Source organism: Megascapheus bottae, chromosome 1, assembly GCF_031878675.1.
Source record: "Megascapheus bottae isolate mThoBot1 chromosome 1, mThoBot2.hap1, whole genome shotgun sequence".
In the NCBI taxonomy this organism is placed as follows: Eukaryota; Metazoa; Chordata; class Mammalia; order Rodentia; family Geomyidae; genus Megascapheus; species Megascapheus bottae.
Window position 1 is genome coordinate 30,697,218 of NC_143509.1, and position 20,487 is coordinate 30,717,704.

A 20,487-nucleotide genomic window follows, 5' to 3' on the forward strand; every position below is an offset into this window, starting at 1 on the left:
CAGGACAAAATAAAATAATAAAAAGCAGGGCTTGGAAATATGGCTCAGCAGTAGAGTGCCTGTCTCAAATGTGAGCAAGTCTGAATTCAAATCTCAGTACCATCTCTCTCACACACACACACACTCATGCGCGCATGCGCGTACACACACACACACACACACACACACACACACACACAGAGTCACACAGTCCTGGCTGCTTTCAAGACCTGTCTTCCAATGGTCTAAGTTCAACCACCTTGCTACCTGCCCCACAATCACAGGCTAGAAGACAGAAACCCTGAAGGATGGGCCAGTAGTTCCCAGGGGACAAAGTGTATACACAAAGAGAATCGGAGGCGGGTACAAGGGATTATCATTATCTGTCTCTATGACTCAAACTTGATCTTCCAGAACCTGCCATTACATTCCTCCAGACACAAGGATACCTCTCCCCCACCAACCCTTAGTGTCTGAGCAGAGCTGGGGGGAGGGCTTAGAAGATGGGATTCACAGAAGTGGGGGCGGGGTATCACAAACTAGGCTACTTGATGCTCTTCAAGCTGAATCTGCTGTCAACTTTGGGAGCTTGAATTTTAGGGCTGTTGTCTGGATTTGGAGAGGCTGATACTCTAGAACTTGAGCCACTGCTCCTCTTCCGGCCTTCTGGTAGTTAACTGGAATTAAGAGTCTCACGGACTTTCCTGCCCAGGCTGGCTTTGATCTAGGATCCTCAGATTTCAGCCTCCTGAGTAGGTAAAATTATAGGTGTGAGCAACGCGATGCAAAATCTTTTTTTTTTTTTTTTGTCAGAGACTTTTATTTTTTGGCTGGTCATGAGGCTTGAACTCAGGGTCACTGTCCTCAGCTTCTTTGGCTCAAGGCTAGTGCTAGTACTCTACCACTTGAGTCAGAACACCACTTCTGGCTTTTTCTGCGTGTGTGGTACTGAAGAATCAAACCCAGGGCTTCATGAGTGCTAGGTGGACACGCTACCTCTTAGCCACAGTCCCATCCCAATCTTTTTTTTTTTTTTTTTTCAAGTCCTGGGCTTGAGCTCAGGGCCTGAGCACTGTCCTTGGATTTTTCTCAAGGCTAGAGCTCTACCACTTGAGCCTCAGCACCACTTCCAGCTTTTTCTAAGTATGTGGTACCAAAGAATCGAACCCGGGTCTTCGTGCATGCTAGGCAAGCACTCTACCACTAGGCCAAACTCCTGGCCCCATCCCAATCTTTTATTTTTTTGAAGAATTTTCTTGTACTAGTCTTGGGGCTTAAACTCAGGGACTGGATGTCCCTTAGTTAATTTATTCAAGGCTGGTGCTCTTACCACTTGAGCCTTATCTCCGCTTCCAGCATGTTGCTGTTAATTGGAGATAGAAGTCTATTGACTTTCCTGCTGGGGCTGGTTTCAAACAATACTCCTCAGATTTTAGCCTTCAAGGAATCAAGAGTAGCTACAATTATAGGTGTCAACCATTGGCCAAAAAAAAAAAAAAAGTTACTCCTGTAAGAATGCTGCCAAGCGCTGCGGGCTCACGCCTACAATCCTCGCTACTTAGGAGGCTGAATTTCAAGATCATGGTTCAAAGCCGGCTTGGGTCAAGAAGTCTGTGGGACACTTCTCTCCAATTAACCAGCAAATAGCCAGAAGTGGAGCTGTGGCTCAAGGAGTAGAGCACTAGTCTTGGGCAAAGAAAAAGCCAAGTCAAAGTGAGAGGCCTGAAGTTGAGGCTGCAGTACTGGCAGGCATGCATGGGCATATGTGTCGTGCATGCATACACACACACACACACACACACACACACACACACACACACACACACACACACACACACACACACACACACACACACACACACACACACACACACACACACACACACACACACACGCTCCCCTAAAGGACCAGCCAGACTAGATCTCGTCAGCCAGGAAAAAAAACACCAAAACCAAACCTTTTTTTTTTTTTTTTTTTTTTTTTGCTTTTTAACTCCTGAAGAGTCCAATCCCTGCTTTTTCCACAAGGGGGAAACTGAGGTCTGAGGTAGGGAAGGGTCACCCTCTAGTAGCAGGTAGCAGATCTTGGAGTCAGACTAGCTTTTCCTGCTGGGACTTGGGGTCGTGAATAGGTCTGGAAAATCTTAAAGTTCAAAAACCTGGCGGGGGGGGGGGGAGGAATGCAAGTTGGGGAGGACCCCAAGGGGTAGAGTTCTGAGAGCTTTGGGGCACCTCCCGTTGAGGTGTCACTGTATCACCCAAGGACAAGCTATAAAAGTCACCACTAACCTAAGCTCCAGTCCCACCTGTTGCTTTTCAGTCCTGCACTTGAGGGCTGGGTCGGGGTGGCTGCCTGGCTCCCAGGAAGGGCGCCCCTTGGGCCAAAGCCTCTGTCTGCGCACCCCGGTTCCCGGCTCTGCCCCACCCCCAGCTCCTGGTGGAGCCCGTCCAGGCCACTGCGCCAGTCTCACCTGAGTGACCAACCCCAGAGCCAGACCAGAGGCTCCAGCCCGACCCTCCCCTGGCCATCCGTTCCCCAAGAACGAGAGCCCCCACCCCCCACGCACAACTCACCGCCTCTGTAGAATGGACCCTGGGCCCCAGCTCCGAGGTCCCTGGAAGTGGAGTGGCCGGGACTCCCGCAGAGTTCCCGGACTGACTGGGTGAGGGTGAGTCAGGGTGGGCGGGTGCACCAGTAGCCGAGGAGCCGCCCCGCCCCTGGCCCGCCCTGGGGCCCCGCCTTGCTGCCAGCGCCCCAAATGGATTCCACGCCCCCCCCCCCCCCCCCCGCCCAGGGCGCCACGCGATGGCTGGCTGCAGAGGAATCCTCATTCTGCTCCGTCTCAGGTGGACAATGAGATCACCCAAAGATGGGAGTCGGGGGGGAGTCAGTCCTGCCTTGGGGAGAACTGGGGAAGCTCAGATGGTGGGCTCTCCAAGCATGCACTCCTGTGGCGGCTGTCAGGAGGCCGTGGTAAGGCTGACAGGCCAGCCCACCAAGCACAGAACCCAGCTGAACCTGGGCTTGAATCCCCACACACAGGCAGACTTCCTCACCTGGAGGAGGTAGGGGAAGACAAATGTGTCCCAACTCTGTCACTGGAAACGATTTAGAATTAGGACCAGAACCCCTTACACCAGGGGCTGTCCTGCAGGCAGCCCAAGAATACTTTGGTCTTTTCTTTCTGGGGCTGTGAATCCAACTCCGGGCATTCTGCAAGCTAGGCACCTGCCCCCGCTGAACTAAGGCCAAGTCTTCCCTTTACCCACTCTCACCCCCCTTAGCAGACCTTTAGGAGGACTTGGTGTTTGCCAGCTTCTGGATTTATATTCCTTGGAAGAATCCTCCCTATTCTTGTTTCCTTTTTTCCCCCCCCCTCTTTTTTTGTTTTTGAAATACTGCGGTTTGAACTGAGGGCATTTGTTAGCTGCAAAAGATGTTCTAATACCCCCTACCACTCTGGCCATGCCTCTACCACTTGAGCCACACCCCCAGGACTTGAGCCAAGTCCACAGTGCAATTTTATTTCTTGCTTCATTTGTTATCAATAATAAGAATATTAATATTTTAATTGATCATGGGGCTTGAACTCTGGTCCTGGGTGCTGTCCCAGAGCTCTTGCTCAAGGTTAGCACTCTACCACTTTGAGCCACAGCACCACCTTCAGTTTTCTAGTGGTTAATTGGAAAAAAAAGTCTTGAGGAGTTTCCGGTTGGAGCTGGCTTCAAACCTGGATCCTCAGATTTCAGCCTCGTAATTAAGGATTACAGGCCTGAGTCACAGGTGCCCGGCCTTTTTTTTTTTTTTTCTTTTAATTGAGATTGGGCTTTCAAATCCTTTGCACGCACGCACCTGCTGGTACTGATGCTTGAGCTCAGGGCCTCAAGCTTTCACTCAGCATTTCCCATTCATAGCCAGAATTCTACCACTTGGACCACACCTCCATTTCCAACTTTTTATTGAACAATTGGAGAGAAGAGTCTTGGGTTTAGAGGGGCTGGGTGGCTCACGCCTGTAATCCTAGCTACTCAGGAGGCTGAGATCTGAGGATCAAGGTTTAAAGCCAACCTGGGCACTAAAGTCCGTGAGACTCTCATTTCCAATGAACCACCAGAAAACCCGCAAGTGTCTCTGTGGCTCAGGGGTAAGGCAGTAGCCTTAAGCTGAAGAGCTCAGGAACAGTGCTCAGGCCCGGAGTTCAAGCACCAGGACTGACAAAATAAAGTCTTTGGTTTGTCTGGCAGGGCTACCTTTGGAACTGAAATCCTCAGATCTCAGTTTCCTAGGTAGCCAGCACTACAGGTGTGAGCCACCAGAGCCTGTATGGCATGGACGTTCTCACGGACTTTTCTCTGGCAGGAAGGTCCATGAGACTTTTATCACCAATTAACCAGAAAAAAGAGAAAACAAAAATAAAAAGGGGAAGTGGAACTGTGACTCAAGCGGTACAGTGCTAGCTAGCCTTGAATGAAGAGTTCAAGAACAGTGTCTAGGCCTCCTACTTCAAGCCCTACAACTGATGGGGGTGGGGGAGAAGGCTGGTTGTAGTGGCCCATGCTTTGAATTCCCAACTACTAAGGAGGTGGAGATCTGGAGGACTGAGCTTTCAGGACAGCTGGGGCGGGGTGGGGGGTCACGAAGTGAGGGACAGCTGGGCCCTGGTGACTTGTGGATTAAATCCTAGCTACTCAGGAAGCTGAGATCTGAGGATCAAGGTTCAAAGTGAACCCCAGCAGGAAAGTCCATGAGACTCATCTCCAACGAACCACCAGAAAACCAGAAGTAGTGCTGTGGCTCAATGTGGTAGAGTGCTAGCCTTGAACAAAAGGGCTTTCAGAGGGAGTACCCAGGCCCTGAGTTCAAGCCTCATGATCAACCCCCCCAAAAGTGAGAGAGATCTCCCCCCATCTCAAAAAAGATCTCAGATACACAAGAGGCATAGAGAAGACAGATGTTCAAAGTCAGCCTGGACATTTTTTGAATAGAAGACCCTATCAATAATATTATTAGTAATAATAATAAAAAGAAGAAGAGGCAGCAGCCAGGCATTGATGGCTCACTCCTGTAATCCGAGCTACTCAGGGGGCTGAGATCTGAGGATTGTGGGGTTAAAACCAGCCCCAGCTCAAGTGCTAGCCTTGTGCAAAAAGAGCTTGGGGACAGAGCCCAGGCTCTGGTACAAACCCCAGGATTGACACACGCACGCGCACACACACACACATACACACACATACAGAAAAGCCAACCAAAAACAATGCAAGCCAAAAAAGGGTAGAAGTGTGGTTCAGGTATAGTGTGATTCAAGTGCAAGACCCTGAGTTTAACCCCCCCCCAAGCAAATAACTATGCTACCATAACAAATGACACAAAATGTATCATTCTAACCTTTGTTCTTTTTGGTGTGTATGTATACTGGTACTATGGCTTGAACTCAATATCTGGAGCTCATTGGGCTTTATTGCTCACCACTGGTATGCTACAAGTTGAGTCAAGCTTACAGTTCACCTTTTTTTCTGGTTGACAAGATGGAATTTTGGAATTTTCTGTCTGGATTGGTCTGAATTAAGGTCTTCATAACAGCCTCTTGAATATCTCAGATTATAGGTATGTATGAGCCATGGATGTCCAGCTGATCTCAACCTTTTTTTTTGCCAGTCCTGGGCCTCGAATTCAGGGCCTGAGCACTGTCCTTGGGCTTTCTGAAGGCTAGAGCTCTACCACTTGAGCCTCAGCAGCACTTCTTTTTTTTTTTTCTATGTATGTGGTACCAAGGAATCAAACCAGGATCTTTGTGCATGCTAGGTAAGCACTCTACCACTCCGTCAAACTCCCAGTCCCATCTTAACCATTTTTAAGTATATAGCTCAGTGTCCATCAAAATTATAGTTTTTAGGTCCCAGACCCATATGTTAGGTCTCACTCCTATGAGCCAAATAAAGAGACTTGGTGAACATCAGGTAAAGGTTTATTACATGGTGGCACTGGCAGCCAAGAGAAACAGGCACTTCAGTTCTTCAGCCATTTTTGGGATCCAAACATGAGCTACAGGTTTAAACAGATGAAGAACTGGGGGCAAAGGGAGAGAAGTATTGGGTAGTTAAACAGTCCCAGTCCCAGATCTGTTCTGATGGTCAGGGGGCTCAGGAGGAGGTCTGACGGTCCATTTTCTCAGGACTGATCACGGAAGGACCAGCACGGATGGCTCATACCTGTCATCCTTGCTATTCAGGAGGCTGAGATCTGAGGATCAAGATTCAATGCCAGTTTGGGGCAAAAAATAAATCCTCAGGGACTTTGCTGCTTGGGCTGGTTTCAGATTTGAATTTCAGTCCTCAGATCTCAGCCTTCTGAGTTGCTAGGATTACAGCTAGGACATGGTGCAAGTCTGTGCAGGTCTTTGAAAGCAAGAAGACCTCAACAGCCACTGCATGATGTGAATTGGACAAAGACCTTAATCACTGAGGACTCCCGAAGAGAATCTGATCTGATCAGCCTAGAGATACCACACAAGTTACTGGGTTACTGGGGTTTATTTTGTTCAGGGACCATGTGAAGGGTGCTAGTCCTGTACACAGCTATGTTCAAAGCCCTGTGTCCTATTACAAGTATGTAGCTGAGCTTGCTTGAATCTCACAGACTTTCTTGTCCAAGCTGGCTTTGAAACAAATCTCAGATCTCAACCTCCAGAGTAGCTACAGTTACAGGCATGAGCCACAGGCACCTGACTTGTAGCTGAGATAGAGTTTAAGATCAAAGGTATCCTTATCTGGTAATACCAGTCTCTCTTGGTAGCTGACTGTGTTCAGGTGTCGCTGTAAAACATTTAGATGCCCTGCTGTCCGTGTTGACAACAATAAAACCTACAGGACAGCCTGTTACAAGAGTCAGGGTTCACCTTTGTAATACACGTCATGGTATCTTAAGATTTCAAGAAATAAATAAATGGATTGAGTCATTACAGGTGCTAGTCTTGGTTCTAATAGATGTTTCAGTGTAACATCCTCTAAAAGGTAGCGTCCCCTGTCAGGTTCTTCCATGAGAGTTCTACACTTGCAGAAGTCAGTAACGTGACACTCACTCACTTGTTCAGGCTGGGCTGATATCCTCAGATAGGACATTCAAATTCAGCTTCTTAGGGCATTGGTTTTGACACCCCCAACCCTCCCCCCAACACATACAACCTAAATTCCCCCACCTACTCTTTACTGCCTGTCAACTTGGGGGATCTCTGCTCTGCAGAAGGGCCGTGTCCCGACTCAAAGGACCGATTTTCCTCTCCTCCACCCCCACCCCTGCCAATCTCGAATCCGCCTGGCATCTCCTAAATCCCCAGGCCAGGGCTGCATTTCCCCAGAAGGTCTCGGCTTTATTCCGTTCCAGGTAGATTTCCTTGGGGGTGGGATGGGGTGTGTGGTAGAGATGGGCTTCCCGCCCCAGTCAGGTCCCCAGGCCAATGGTCTAGCCTCCACAGCTGGGGCTAGGCCAGGACCGGGATTCGGGGCACCGAGCGTCAGGATTGGTCGGTGGGCCCGAGGCGCGGTAGGTCCGCCCTCCGGTTGCCAGGACGCAGCCTATCCGCGCGCAGGCGGGCCTGGGACTCGGAGTAGCTCGGGTGGGGGTCGGAGCAGGTGCGTGAGCTGGCGTGAAGGGAGGTGTGAGGGTCCCCGGGCGGGGGTGTGTGCCCCTCCAAGTGCCGCTCCTTGGCTTTCGGGGCGTCGGACACAGCCGTGGGAAGCCGCCTCCCCAGGGATCTCGGCGAGGCCGATCCTCGCGGCTCCCCCGCCCGCGGCGGAGGGGCGGGGCCGGCCGGGCTCCCCCAGCGCCGCCGCCGGCAGCCCCCTCCCCTCGCCTTCCCGCCGCCGCGGGCCGAGCCCCACCCCAGGCGACCGTGCGTGCGTGGAGCGGCGGGAAGGCCGGAGCCGGAGGAGAGACGCGCCGGGCGAGCAGGTGGAGGTGGCGGGCGGGGGGCCGGGGCGGCGGCCGCGGCCGGGCTGGGGGAGGGGTCGGGCCCGGATCCCGGCTCTTTGTCTCCCGGAGCCCGTTCGCGGGCAGCGGGGCCGACGCTTCCTCCTGGCAGGTGCTGGCATCCCTCGGGGAGGCAGGGGCCGGAACCTGGGCAGGAGTGGCGGAGATACCCGGCGTGCGCTCCTGTTCCCCAGCGTCGGGAGCCAGAGGCTGGCCATCTCAGGTCCCTGCGGGGGCGAGGGGCAGGGGCGTGATGTTGTTCCTGAAAGGGACCGAGGAGAGGGGAGGGGAGGAAGCAGCGAGGCACCTCAGCTTTGGGGGATGGCGGTGGGGGTGGGACTTGAGGATCAGGCTGGGCAGCCAGGCTGGCCAGCGGGTGTGAGTGGATGGGAGAGGAAAGCCGATCCAGCCAAGGCTGACTGATGGAAATCCATGGGTGGCCATGTATGGAGTCCGGTACAAGGAGCCAAAAACAGCAGCAGCAGCGGTGTAGCCATCCAGAACCTGGGTGCTGATTCCTCTGTCTGCCCATCAGGTGCAGAATGGACAAGAGGGAGAAGGCCAAGGTAGGGCCTGCCACGAGGACACCAGCTTCTCGTCCCCCTGGCCTTCCCACCCCTAGGCCCCCAGGCTCTCCACGGCCTCCACCCCCAGTGACCGCCGCAGCCCTTCGGGTTCTGGGGGCAGCGGGCGTCGTGGGGCGAAAGCCCGTGGTGGAGCGATCAGGAGGCGGCGGTGGAGCCTCTCTTCCAGAGGCTGCTGCCCGCGTGGGACCCACTCGAAGCGCTGTGGCAGGTCCCCGAAGTCCAGGTACTCAGGGTCACTTCTGACCCCATGTTCTCTCCTTGCCTCTTTCTTTCCTTTTCAGACACCTTTCCCCCGACTCCCACCCCACCGAGAATATTGACTCAGTCTTTTCTCTGAAGCTTCCAGGCCCTCAGCTGCTGGGAGAGGGGAGAGGACCCCTGGCAAGACCCCCAGCCAGGGTGCTGGCTGTACCCCAGGTCGAGCTAGTGGAACCACCAGGTAACGCCCCTTCTCAGTCCCTAAGCAAGGGTTAGTGTCCCTAACTAAAGACCTTGTAAGACTAAGCACTTGCGGATCCTGTGTCAAATTGAAAGTCATTGGTTTGTAGAGAAAGGGTATATATGTCCCATTTCATAGATGGGAAAATGTGGATTTGAAAGGTCCAACAAGAGCTGGTTTCCTTCTGTCCCCAGGCCAGGCCCTGTTGGTCAGAAGGGACTTCGTCCCCCAGCTGAGGAACCTCCGGCCAGAGGAAAAGCCCCAGAAACACCTAAAAGGTGTACCCTGAGCTCTGGGACACGAAAAGGTAGGTAACTTTGGGGTGAGGTGTTTCCTGGGCCCTAGTGGGTACAGCCTGTAGGCATATCCGCGTCCCTTTTGGGCTTCTGCTTTGTCTCCAGATTCTTCAGGGCCCACTTCAGGGGCCCCCTCACCTGCCATTACCCGTCGATCTCGGGCTGGGGCTGCAGAGGCGGGACTCCCTCGAGCAGCTCCGAGTGCCCGGCCACGGCCCTTGACCGAGACACCCAGGAAGTCAGCGACTACTGAAGACCAAAATGCCCCAGAGCCGAGTCCAGCTGCCAGGAGGCGGCCCAGCGCGGGCGGTGGCTTCCAGAAGCCGGCCTCGCGTCCCCTGGGCTCCAGTGCTACCCCTGTGTCATCCCCTGCCCGCTCTGGAGCCTCAGCCCGGGGACCATCCCGGGCTCCTGCGCTTCCCTCACAGCCCAGGTCCAAAGGACAGTCGGCTCTGCGACCCCCGCAAACCACAATCCCCAGGAAGAACGCAGTTTCAGTGCCAGGCCAGCTTTCAGCTTCGTCTTTGGCCAGGCCTTCTCCACCTGGTGTGGCAGCCCAGAAGACTCCACCTCCCCACCGCTCAAGGGCTCCTCCCCAGGCTACCCTCCCTCCCTCTCCACCGACCACGCCCCCTCCACCTGCAGCCCTCCACATTCAAGACCCGCCCTCCCCTCAGGCCACGCCCCACGCACAGGACCTAAGCTGTCCACTGGTCACTACATTTCCAGTAGCCCCTTCCACTCCACTCTGCTTGGAGACCCTCCCCTCTCCACCGGCTACTCCCCCTTCGCAAGCCCCAACCTTTCCCCAGGTAGAAAGTGTCTCTGCCCCGCCCATGACAGCACTTTCTCCATCAGCTTCATCCCCTGCGCAGAATATGATCCCCACCCAGGTTTCTCCGGCATTGCCCTCTCTTCCGACTTCCTTATCCGCACCTCTGTCTGCTCCTTTACCTCTAGACACAGACGTGCTCTCCCCGCCAGTCTCTCCGAGGGTTAGGTCTTCTCCCCTTGCCACGCCCACCCCACCGGCCCTTTCTCCGGTGACCACGCCCCCACCGCAGGCCATTCCTTCTCTGACTCCGCCCCCACAGCAGGCCGCGCCCTTCAATCTGACTACATCTCCTAACCAAGATCCTCCTCCAGCTTCGCCCCCTTTGCAGGCTCCTCCCTCTGCCCTGGGGTCTCCTACTCTGCGGGTCCCACCTTCTCTGACCTTGCCCTCTTTGCAGGCCGATAGGGGTCTCCCGACTCTGCCACCCCTACTGGCCTCCCCTCCTCCTTTGGTCTCACCCCCGTTGCAGGCCCCACCTCCTTTGGACTTACCCCAACCTCAGGCCACGCCTTCTTTCCTGCCTACACCTATGCATGCTCAACCCTCCCTGACTCCGTCTCCTTTGAAGAGCCCTTCTCTCTCTGCCTCATGCCCTATGCCCCTTCCTTCTCCACCTGCCTCACCTCCTCTGCAGGCTCTTCTTTCCCCTCCTGCCTCACCTCTTCTGCAGATACCGCTTTCTCTCTTAGCTTCACCTATTCGGACTCCATTGGCTACATCTCCTCCGCAGGCCCCACTTTCTTTGACCTCACCCCCTCGCTCTCCCCTGGCCACGCCCCCTCCCGAGGCCCCGCCTTCTTTGGCCTCACTCCCCCATTCTCCCCTGGCCACGCCCCCTCAAGAGGCCCCACCTTCTTTGACTTCACTTGGTTCTTCCCTGGCCACGCCCCTTCCAGAGGTTCCACCTTTAACCTCTGGCTCTCCCTTGGCCATACCCCCTCAAGAGGCCCCACCTTCTTTGGCCTCACTCCTTCATTCTCCCCTTGCTAGGCCCCCTCCAGAGGTCCCACCTGCTTTGTCCTCACCCCCTGACTCTCTCCTGGCCACGCCCCCTTCAGAAGCCTCACCTTCGCTGGCCTTGCCCCTTCAGGCTTCGCCTTCTCGGAAGACAACGGTGGCCCCTGAGCAGGCCGGGCCTCTGGCTTTGCCCCCTCTACAGGCCCCGTCTTCTCCCACGACCACGCCCCCTCTACAGGTCCTGCCTCGCTTGGGCTCACCCCTTGTGCAGCCTCCTCCCTCTCCCCCTGCCTCCCCTCCACTGCAGGCCCCATATCGACCCCCGACCCCGGGTCCAGATGCCTCCATCTCAGGTCCACGGCTGACCCTGTCTCTGGCCCCGGCCCCGCCACCGCCACCTTCTCGCAGCCCATCCAGTACGCTGAGCGGCCCGGACTTGGCCGGCCACAGCAGCAGCGCCACCAGCACGCCAGAGGAGCTGCGTGGTTACGACAGCGGGCCGGAGGGTGGCGCTGCAGCCTCCCCTCCCGCCGACGCGGAGCTGGCCGCCTGTCACCCGGCTGCTTGGAGTCGCGGTCCAGCTCCACCGCTGCCGGTCTGCGGCGCTCCAGGTGAGGGACTCCACGCCCGGGACGGGGCGGGGCAGCGACGCGTGGGGGCGGGGCTGATTGAAGGGGCGGGGCCTCTCGGTATGGGCGGGGCTGATGGAAAGGGAGGGATTTCGAGCCCGGGGTGGAGGCCATGGAGGCGGAGGCGTGGCCTCGGGGCGGAGCAGGGGCAAGGGCGTGGTCTCGCCTCGGGAGTGGAGCTCCCACCTCCCCTGCCCAGAGTCTGTATTTGCAGGTGTTTCTCTGTCTTGGCCTCCTTCTGCCGGCCCGGGCTCCGCAGACGGCTTGGACACCATCTACGAGGCTGAAGGACCCGAGTCAACGACCCCTACCCCAGGCTCGTTGGATCCGGGACCCGGGTCCTGCGCGGGCAGTGGGAAAGTGGCGAGTGGGGCGGGGCCCGGGGCGTCCTCCCGGAGCCCGAAGTCGGCGCGCCTAGGCGAGCTGCCGCTGGGCGCACTGCAGGCCAGCGTCGTGCAGCACCTGCTGAGCCGGACGCTGCTGCTGGCCGCGGCCGAGGGGGCGGCTGGAGGCAGCGGGGGCCCGGAGAGTACAGGGGGTGGTGGCGTCTCGGGGGCCACCCGAGCTCCGCTCAGCGACGCCGAACTGGGCCGCTGGGCCGAACTGCTGTCTCCCTTGGACGAGTCGCGCGCCAGCATCACGTCGGTCACCAGCTTCTCCCCAGACGATGTGGCCTCCCCGCAGGGTGACTGGACTGTGGTGGAGGTGGAGACTTTCCACTGAGCCGGACTCCAGACTCACCCGCTCGCCGTGCCCACCCCTGCGTTAGGATCCGTCCCTCCCCTCCGTTACGCTTTTGTCCTAGATTCCCTCCCCCACTCCTAGACTAACTCCTTCCTCGGGTTGATTTTGGATTCCTTAGAGCCCCACCTAGTCTTTGGGCCCAAGGTCCACCCCTGCCTTTAGCTGACTCTCCCCTCGAGCCCCGCCCCTTGGTCAGGACACACCCCTGCTCCCACCGAAACTCCAGGTGCAGTGCATTGTACATCTAGCGCGGCCCCAGTTTGCAATAAAACCGGGACACTGGAGTCTGTGTGTCCTCACTTGGGGGGCCGGGAACCGGGGACAGACCGAGGGTCGGAGGTCTGGTGAAACCTTGAAGCTTTTCTCCTGTGGAAATGGAAGGGGCAGGCGAGGTGGGCCTGGGTCGAGGCTCTACCAAATCTCAACTATCCGGTTGAGTGCATAATTATGTGCTTCTTCGGGCTCCACATTTTTTTAGGGGGGGAGTCGGTCCTCGGGTTTGAGCTCTCGGCCTGGACACTGCTCCTGAGTTTCTAGGCCAGCGCTCTACCACGTTAGCCCCAGCTCAACTTCCAGCTTTTTGTGGTTAACTGGAGATAGGAGTATCATGGACTTTCCTGCCCAGGCTGGCTTGGAACTGCAGTCCTCAGATCTCAGTCTCCTGGATAGCTAGGATTAGGGGCTTGAGTCACTGGCACCCAGCAGGGTTCCACTTCTTTAGGTTTAAGGGGGGCCTGCATGGTGGAGGTGGGGAGCTCTTGAAGGTCTTCCCACGCTCCAGGGAACCAGAGGAAGGGTTTGAACTGGAACTGAGGGTGAATTCCTTCCCAGAGATTTCGCCCCCAGGATGCACCCCTTATCTATCGAACGTGACCTCTGGGTAAGAGATGGAGGGGCTCTTGGAGGCATCTGGTTTTGCTGTCTCTTTTTTCATTCCTGGGCGGTTGGTTTTCCGTTTACTGGAGATGTTGCAGTGTTCAGAGGACAGGCCAGTAATCTGTCCCCAGGGGCTCCTAAGACGTGCTCCACAGGTGTGGGGATAGGGTGGACTGACCTGCTTGGAGCCTGCAGGAAAGAAGTGGCCTCTCCCAGGGCTGGGACACTCCATCCTCCGTGTGGGTACATTCTGTCCCAAATGGGCCTGCCCTGTTCCCCTTTCCCTAACTGACATCCCTGATATCCTCCCTACTCTGCCCCCAGCCCAGCCCACCCTGGAGTCCCTTAAGTTCCAGACCAGACCTTCCTGTTCTACTCGTGTACTATGAGAGAAGCTGTTGCCTACATCTTTCCAAATAAACCGAAGAATTCCTAATGGCAGGAATGAGAGGGCTGGGGATGTGGCTTAGTGGTAGAGTGCATGAAGCTCTGGGTTCGATTCCTCAGTAGCAGATACACAGAAAAAGCTGGAAGTGGTGCTGTAGCTCAAGTGATAGAGTGCTAGCCTTGAGCAGAAGAAGCTTAGGGACAGTGCTCAGGCTTCAGTTCAAGCCCAGGACTGAGAGAGAGAGAGAGAGAGAGAGAGAGAGAGAGAGAGAGAGAGAGAGAGAGAGAGAGAGAGAGAGAGAGAGAGAGAGAGAGAGGGGGGGGGGGGGGGCATGTCCAGGTAGATGAAAACGACAGAAAAGAACTTGGTGTAGGGTTCTCAGTTCTATTTCTGCCTTTTTTAATTTTTTGAAGTCAGGGCCTGAGCACTGTCCTTTGGCTTTCTCAAGGCTAGAGCTCTACCATCTGAGCCACAGCACCACTTCCAGTTTTTTCTATGTATGTGCTACTGAGGAATTGAACCCCAGGCTTCCTGTATGCTAGGCAAGCATTCTACCACTAGGCCAAACTCCTAGTCTCCTCCTCCTCCTCCTTTTTTAAAAATCAAGGCTAGCATTCTACCACTTGAACCACAGCTCCACTTTCACTTCCAGCTTGTTGTGTGTGTATGTGTGTGTGTGTGTTTTATTCATTCCACTTGTTTGCTTAAGCTGGTTTCAAACCCTGATCTTCTGATCTCATCTGGATTACAAGCATGAGCCACCAAGGCTTGGCCCTACTCCTTTGGCCAAATATTTAATGCTGAGGGCTTGAATTCAGGGTCTTGTACTCTGCCACTTTAGCCAAGCCTCCCGCATTGCTTTTTTTTTTCCTAGTTATTTTGAAAGTGAAGCCTCATGGACTTTTCTTCTTGGGCTGGCTGTAAACCGTGGTCCTCCAGTTCTCAGCATCCCTCACTCCTGCTATGACCAGGCTCTTGTTGAGCATAGAGCTTCTCCCTCTGTCCCCAGTTGTGTGTATATTCACCCTGAAACACATCCTCTGACATCCAAAGGAAAATAGGCATCAACTGTGGGAGCTGGTTGGAAGGGCTGGATGATTCCTCACTCAAACGCTGATTTGTGGCAAATGGAGGTTTGCTGTCCAGATGGGTCATGGTGGGGACAATCCTTCCATGTTCTCAGACTCTAAGAGGCTGGCACCTGACATGCTAGGTGGCCCCCACGAGTGGGGTAGGACAGAAGTGCAATGCGGTGAGGCAGCTGGGGTGGGAGCAGGGGAGATGCCATTATGCAGGACGTGGCTGCTCAGCAGAGGGACACACTGGTACAGAAGGCAGGGTCAGCCTGGCATCTGTCTGGGGCCAATCAAGTTTCTGCCTCAGAGCAGGTTTCCTTTGCTATCCCTGGCTTCGCTCTCCACTCTGGATTTAGCCTCAGCTCCCCAAAGGACTCTCTTTGGGAACTCTTCTCCCATGGGAGCTTCCATCCACCTGGTCTCAGGGCTTGACTCTGTTTACTCTGCTCAACTACCTCCTCACTGACTCCCAGTTATGGGCCATTTGATGGCGTTCTCCTCTAAGTCCTCCACTGTTTGTTTTAAAGACGTTTCACCACACAGTCTAGACTGGCCTTGACTTCAAGATCCTCCTCTACTGTGGCCTCCTGAGAGCTGAGATCCCAGGGGTTCATCACCACACCCGGCACAAAACAGGAGCACTTGATCTTGACTTGTGTAGACGCGTCAGAGTTGTGTTGCTCCTTCCTGGGCATCCAATCACTTCCTGCTGCTGCTGGTGACAGTATCTGCCTTTGTGCTTTTTGCCATTATAGAAACCTCACACCATCTCCTCCAGGAAGCCTTTTTCTTCACAGTTGCCTAGTTGGCATTTAACATAGTTGGTGGCTCATCCCCTCCCCTTGCTCCAGTGCTTATCTCCACTGTATTCTGGAGCCTTCTAGGCATAATGTAGAGCACCCCGAAAAGGCCTCTGGGAGTGGGCGCTGCGCTCCTGAAGGTGGCAGTACTGCAGGTGGTCTCAGGGACATGGCCCAGCTCACATCTACTGGCAAACCTCCTCTCTCTTCTGCTGCCTAGCATTCCATCAGACAGGGGGAAGCTCCCCATCTGCTTGTGAACCCCCTCCTCCACAACCCCCTCCAGGCCTTCCCAATCAGTGCCCCTTATCCCATGACTGTAAATACACTTTATTTTCCATCTTTCCCGCCTGGGCAACATGTGGAGTGTGAACAGGCAGTGTGCAAAAATGATAGTGGGCAGTGTTGGGGGGCACATAAGGGTCCCCCCTCAGGTGCCCGGCCTGGTCTCCAGGCTTTGTAACACTGAAGAGTGAGTGACTGGGAAGAGGGACAGAGGAGAGGTCCCCACCCTAGGAAGCGCCAGGGAGATTGCTTGTGACGCTACTGCTAGTGGAGGCTCCAGGAGCACCGAGGGCCAGCACCCCCCAGGGCCACTTGAGGGTCCCCAGGGGGAGGGGAGGAAAGGGTCTGGGAGGGCAGCAAGGTGTTGTTGGACTTTGGCACCGTTCTCAGGTTTGACTTGGCAGAGACCACTGGACCACTATAAGGAGGCCAGAGGAGGCAACTCCACTGGAGAAGCTCCATTGCTGGAGCCTGGCCCTGGTCTGAGAGCAGGGCTGGGGACACGAAAAGGAAAAGAAAGGAAGTGGATAAAGACTGAGCATCTCCAAACAGGGGGGCAGCCTTCCACCCTTGACCAAGACAATGATGGATGTCTGGGGGGAGATGAGGGCCTCCAGGGAGAAGGGTCTCTTCTTCACAGTTTCTTTGCCCCCCCACATTCCCCCATAGCAGAGAGGCACTGCCCAGTCCCAAGCTAGTACCCACTGTCCACTCGCAACCCCAGGAAGCCCTGCCCACAGGATGGGGGACTTTGGTTTCTGCTGCTGGGGCCATGATGCCTGCATCAGGCTGGCCTTCTGTCCCCTGTGGCCAAGGTCAAAGGTTACCTAATCCCGAGGGCATTGTGGGGTGCTAACGTCCAACTCAGGGATGTCCCTCCTACCCCCAGGCCTCCTCTAGCTCCTGGGCCCTTCCCTGCAGGGCCACCCTTGTCCCGGAGGGAAGCTTCCTGCTCACCCGGGCAGGAATCTCTGCCTCCTGCCCTCAGGTAACTGGCCCGGGCACCCCTTAAATGTTCAAAGGAGGGCCAGGAGGGATACGGACCGAAATGGGTAAACACTGCTGGGGAGAGAGAGCCCATCCGGAGGCCCTGCCCTCTGCGCTGCCCGGCGGGCATGGCCCTCTACGAGGGGTCACAGCGGCGTGGAGTTCGGCAGGTGGCACTGCCCAGGCAATCCATGGTGGCGGCGGCCTCGGGGCTCCCAGCGCACGCGCCCCTGCCTCAGTTGTCCAGGCCCTGGCTGTAGGGCGCGGCCAGCTCATCGGCATCGCTGTCCGAGCTGCCCTCGCTGTCCTTGGCCGGCCGCTCCAGACGGCGGAAGAAGCGCGCGTCGCGCGGGGACAGCGGGTAGAGCGCGTCCTGCAGCGCCGCGCCCACGCCCACGCCCAGCAGCTCCTCGTCCGACGACGGCAGCGAGTCCTCGTCCAGGTGCCGCGCCAGGCTCAGCCCGTCGAAAGCCAGCGGGTCCTCGAAGGGCGGCGGGCCCTTCAGCAGCCGCACCTGGGGCAGGGGACCGGCGCGCTGGAGGCGGCGCAGAGGAGCCCACGCGGGCGTCGTGCCGCCGAGTACCCGCTTCCCTTGCCCTTCCAGCCCCGTCCTCCTTACCGCACCCACGGCTGGCCTGTCACCCAGACGCCCGGCTCTCACCTCCGCCTTCAGCTCTTCGATCTGGTCCTTGAGCTCGCGGATGTACTGCGACGAATCCGAGTGGTTCAGCTGGCCCTGGATCCGGCCTTCCTCCCTCTTGGGGGCGGCCAGGCGCACACACGGTCAAGGCGGGACCGGCTCGGCTCGGCTCGGCCCCGCCCTGCCCCGCCCCACCCGCCTCTCGTTATAACCCCGCCCCATACGGCCCCGCCTCTAGCCATGACCCCACCCCACCAAGCTGGCCCCACCCACAGACCCCGCCCCGCCGCGGCCACGCCCTTTCTGGACCCGCCTCCGCCCAGGCCACGCCCCATCTAGGCCCTGCCTTCCACGGCCCCACCCCAGGATGCCCACGTGCCGGTCTCTCGCCATGACCCCGCCCCTGTATCCCTGGCTCCGCCCAGCCCCCACGACCCCGCCCTCACCCCGTCCCAGCCGCTCACCTGTATCTCCAGCTCGGCGATGCGCTGCCGCATCTCGGCCACTGCGGCCATGCTGTCTGCCTCTCGAAGCCGTACCGCCATCACCTCCTCCTTGCTCTGGGGGTGGGGGGCAGAAGGCAGGTCAAGGGAGGGCCGGAGCTTGGGGGGCGGGGTCTCGGGGGGCGGGGCCCGGGCAGAGGCGGCACCTTGCACTCGGCCTCCGCCTGCTTGCGGCGGCTTTCGCTGAGCTGCGTCTGCAGCCCCTTGTTCTGCGCCGCCAGGTACTGCAGCTTCTCCTGCAGCGCCGCGCGCTCCGCCTCCACGCGGTTCAGCAGGTTGCGGTGGATGTTGTCCTGGAAGGCGGACAGAAGGACGCACAGTGGGGATCGCTGGGCCGGCTGGGGGGCTGGCCACCTGGCCCCGACTCACACAGGCGCAGCCCACCTGCGTCTCGAGTTCCACCACGCGCTGCCGAAGCTCCCGGCCCTCGGCCAGGGCCTGCGCCTCGCGCAGACGCACGCTCATCAGCTCGTCCTGCAGCTCGCCCAGGACCAGCTTCCGCGGAGACTCCTTCCAGCGGCCGCCGCGGGACAGATGAGCCTAGGAGGAATGGGAGAGAGGCGTGCCGTCAGTCTCCGCCGTAGGAAAACCCGGAGACAGGGGCCACGCGCCCGGGCGTTCTGCCGCGCTGCCCACCTGGCCCTCACCTGCCAGGTGTCTGAGAGCTCCTGCAGCTGCAGCTTCAGCTCTCGCGCTGAGGCCACGGCCTCGCCCTCCCGCACCTTGAGAGCCTTGAGCTCCTCCTGTAGCCGCGCCACGTTGTTCTCGTCGGGCAGCGAGCTGTTTCTCTGCGGGGTGGGGGAGGGGGAGACCGGGTCAGGACCCTGGGCAGGTCCCATCTTCCCAGCCTGCTTTCTCCAGGCCCAGGGAGAGGACTTAACTAGAGTGTAAAATAGGTGTCTTAAGATACACTTTTACATTATGGGGGTCTCTATGAAAAATTACTCTTGATTACACTAGCCAGGCTGGGGGAGTCAGGGCCAAGGGCAGGTGCCACCCTGGGAGAGATTCCTGCTCCTCAGGGTCCATGACCAACCTGGGATCTGACCCAGCAAGGGCTGAGAAGATGCGTGCAGCCTCTGTTCTGCCCTGCCCCCCCTGATGTCACCTGGGTCCAGATGTCCCCCTGTCTAGGCAGATCCTCACCGACCCTGGCCCTGGTCTGGTTCTGGGCGGGGGGGGGGGGGGGGGGGGGGGGGGGGGGGGGGGGGGGGGGGAGGGCAGGACAGCAGGGCTTTAAGGGACTGGGGAAATCTGGCTGCTGATGGGGGATGAGAGGGATTTCTTAAACAGTGAAGGTTGTTTGGGGTGAGCAAAGTTCCTGCATTGTAAAGGTGCTGGGGTTGACAGGAAAAGGTGGGCCTCTGTCAGCCCCTGTAGAATGTCTCCATAGGAGTAGGACAGGGACCCTCATGGGCCTTGTCCTTCCCTTCCCACTTCTTCCCTCCATCCTGGAACTCAGGGACTAGGAGAGACCATCACAGTGGGATAAGGAGTCCAGGCCGCTCATTGCCTCTGGTGACTTCTGCACATGAGATCTTAAAGGTAGGTATGGGGTTGTGCTGTTGTGAGTGCAAGTGTGTGTGACCCAGACATGTTCATTCAGCTCTAGGCTTGGGAAGGTCTGGGCATGACTGGTTCAACTTTCCCTATCTCCTCAAACCCTTGGGTGGAGAGGGCAAAGCCAGGATGTACCTTGGCTTCTAAAGCAGTAGGCAGAGGTGGCCTCCTCCACAGAAATAGCCTTGGGTGGGGAAATTTCCCTGACCACCCTCTAAAGCTTCCTCAGGACCATCTTGCCCCTTCCCAGGGTCCCCTAGCACCTGCCCATCTACCTCCCACCCAACCGCACCTTCTCCATGTCCAGAACTTTGTCCTGCATCTCCCGAAGGGCCCCCAGTGTCTCTGTCTCCCGCAGCTTCGACTGTTCCAACTCCGTCTCCAAGTGGGCCACAAAGTCCTCGGTGAGACGGGGGTTTTCCTGGGGGGCAGAGGGCTGTGTGGTTCCCTGCAGAGGGTGGGGGAGGGAGGCAGCCTCCATCTATCTGGGTTGGGGGCAGACCTTGCCATTCCTCCCTGGAGCCCCTGCGTTGGAAGAGGAGCTAATCTTCCTAATTCTCTGTGCTTAGGCATTCTGGCCCTGGGGCAGAAGAACTGGCAGGACCACTTTCCAGGGAAACTGGCATGAGGGGAAGTCCCTAAAGTGACTTTCCATGGCCTCGGGATGCCCTCAGAGGGATGCCAGTAACTGGGGTGGTTTTCCAGCATCCCTGGGTGTGGCCTGACCATGGGGGTGGGCGTGGCCAGGGCGTGGCGGGGGGAAGGGTGCTCAGGGAGAAGGACTGGGCTCCTGCCCCTCCTGCGTTTCAAAGCAGAAAACAATGCGGGGAGTTTGCTTTGGGAAGCTTGGCTGTACCTGGGTGGGGTGACAGGACATTTTTTTGGGTGTATGTGTGTGTATATGTCTCCCTAAGGCCGGAGCTTGGGGGCTATCTGACTG

General features: G+C 57.2%; 2 protein-coding genes across 8 annotated transcripts in view; one reads left to right on the forward strand and one right to left on the reverse strand.

The window, feature by feature from the left end:
- Positions 1 to 7,911: 7,911 nt before the first annotated feature.
- Positions 7,912 to 12,716, forward strand: Prr36 (proline rich 36). 3 transcript variants are annotated; one of them, XM_090329899.1, is made up of 6 exons: positions 7,912 to 7,927; positions 8,481 to 8,755; positions 8,872 to 8,971; positions 9,166 to 9,278; positions 9,373 to 11,670; positions 11,903 to 12,716. In XM_090329899.1, the coding sequence occupies exons 2-6, from the start codon at positions 8,488 to 8,490 to the stop codon at positions 12,409 to 12,411; spliced, it is 3,288 nt and encodes a 1,095-aa protein (XP_090186025.1). In that variant the 5' UTR covers positions 7,912 to 7,927; positions 8,481 to 8,487; the 3' UTR covers positions 12,412 to 12,716. The 3 variants fall into 3 exon arrangements, with proteins under 3 accessions (XP_090186025.1, XP_090186018.1, XP_090186036.1); XM_090329892.1 differs by lacking the exon at positions 7,912 to 7,927 and adding an exon at positions 8,096 to 8,168; XM_090329910.1 differs by lacking the exon at positions 7,912 to 7,927 and adding an exon at positions 8,096 to 8,168 and having other exon boundaries at positions 11,948 to 12,716.
- A 3,170-nt stretch (positions 12,717 to 15,886) lies between these two features.
- Positions 15,887 to 20,487, reverse strand: part of Evi5l (ecotropic viral integration site 5 like) — a 33,561-nt gene continuing 28,960 nt past the window's right edge. For 3 of the 5 annotated variants that reach the window (XM_090341707.1, XM_090341694.1, XM_090341700.1), the window contains 7 exons: positions 19,840 to 19,995; positions 18,635 to 18,775; positions 18,372 to 18,527; positions 18,134 to 18,280; positions 17,949 to 18,044; positions 17,506 to 17,601; positions 15,887 to 17,358 (listed from right to left, as the gene is read on the reverse strand). In XM_090341707.1, coding sequence (XP_090197833.1) covers positions 17,080 to 17,358; positions 17,506 to 17,601; positions 17,949 to 18,044; positions 18,134 to 18,280; positions 18,372 to 18,527; positions 18,635 to 18,775; positions 19,840 to 19,995 — 1,071 coding nt within the window. In that variant the 3' untranslated portion in view covers positions 15,887 to 17,079. The remainder of the gene's footprint in view (positions 17,359 to 17,505; positions 17,602 to 17,948; positions 18,045 to 18,133; positions 18,281 to 18,371; positions 18,528 to 18,634; positions 18,776 to 19,839; positions 19,996 to 20,487) is intronic. The other 2 variants (XM_090341708.1, XM_090341704.1) reach the window with 1 other exon arrangement.

Bases quoted from the DNA above. Each gene is read 5' to 3' on its own strand.
- Prr36 (XM_090329899.1), top strand. From the start codon at position 8,488: ATGGACAAGAGGGAGAAGGCCAAGGTAGGGCCTGCCACGAGGACACCA. The intron at 8,756-8,871 runs GTACTCAGGGTC...TTTTCTCTGAAG, and splicing joins GGCAGGTCCCCGAAGTCCAG to CTTCCAGGCCCTCAGCTGCT. The intron at 8,972-9,165 runs GTAACGCCCCTT...TTCTGTCCCCAG, and splicing joins CGAGCTAGTGGAACCACCAG to GCCAGGCCCTGTTGGTCAGA.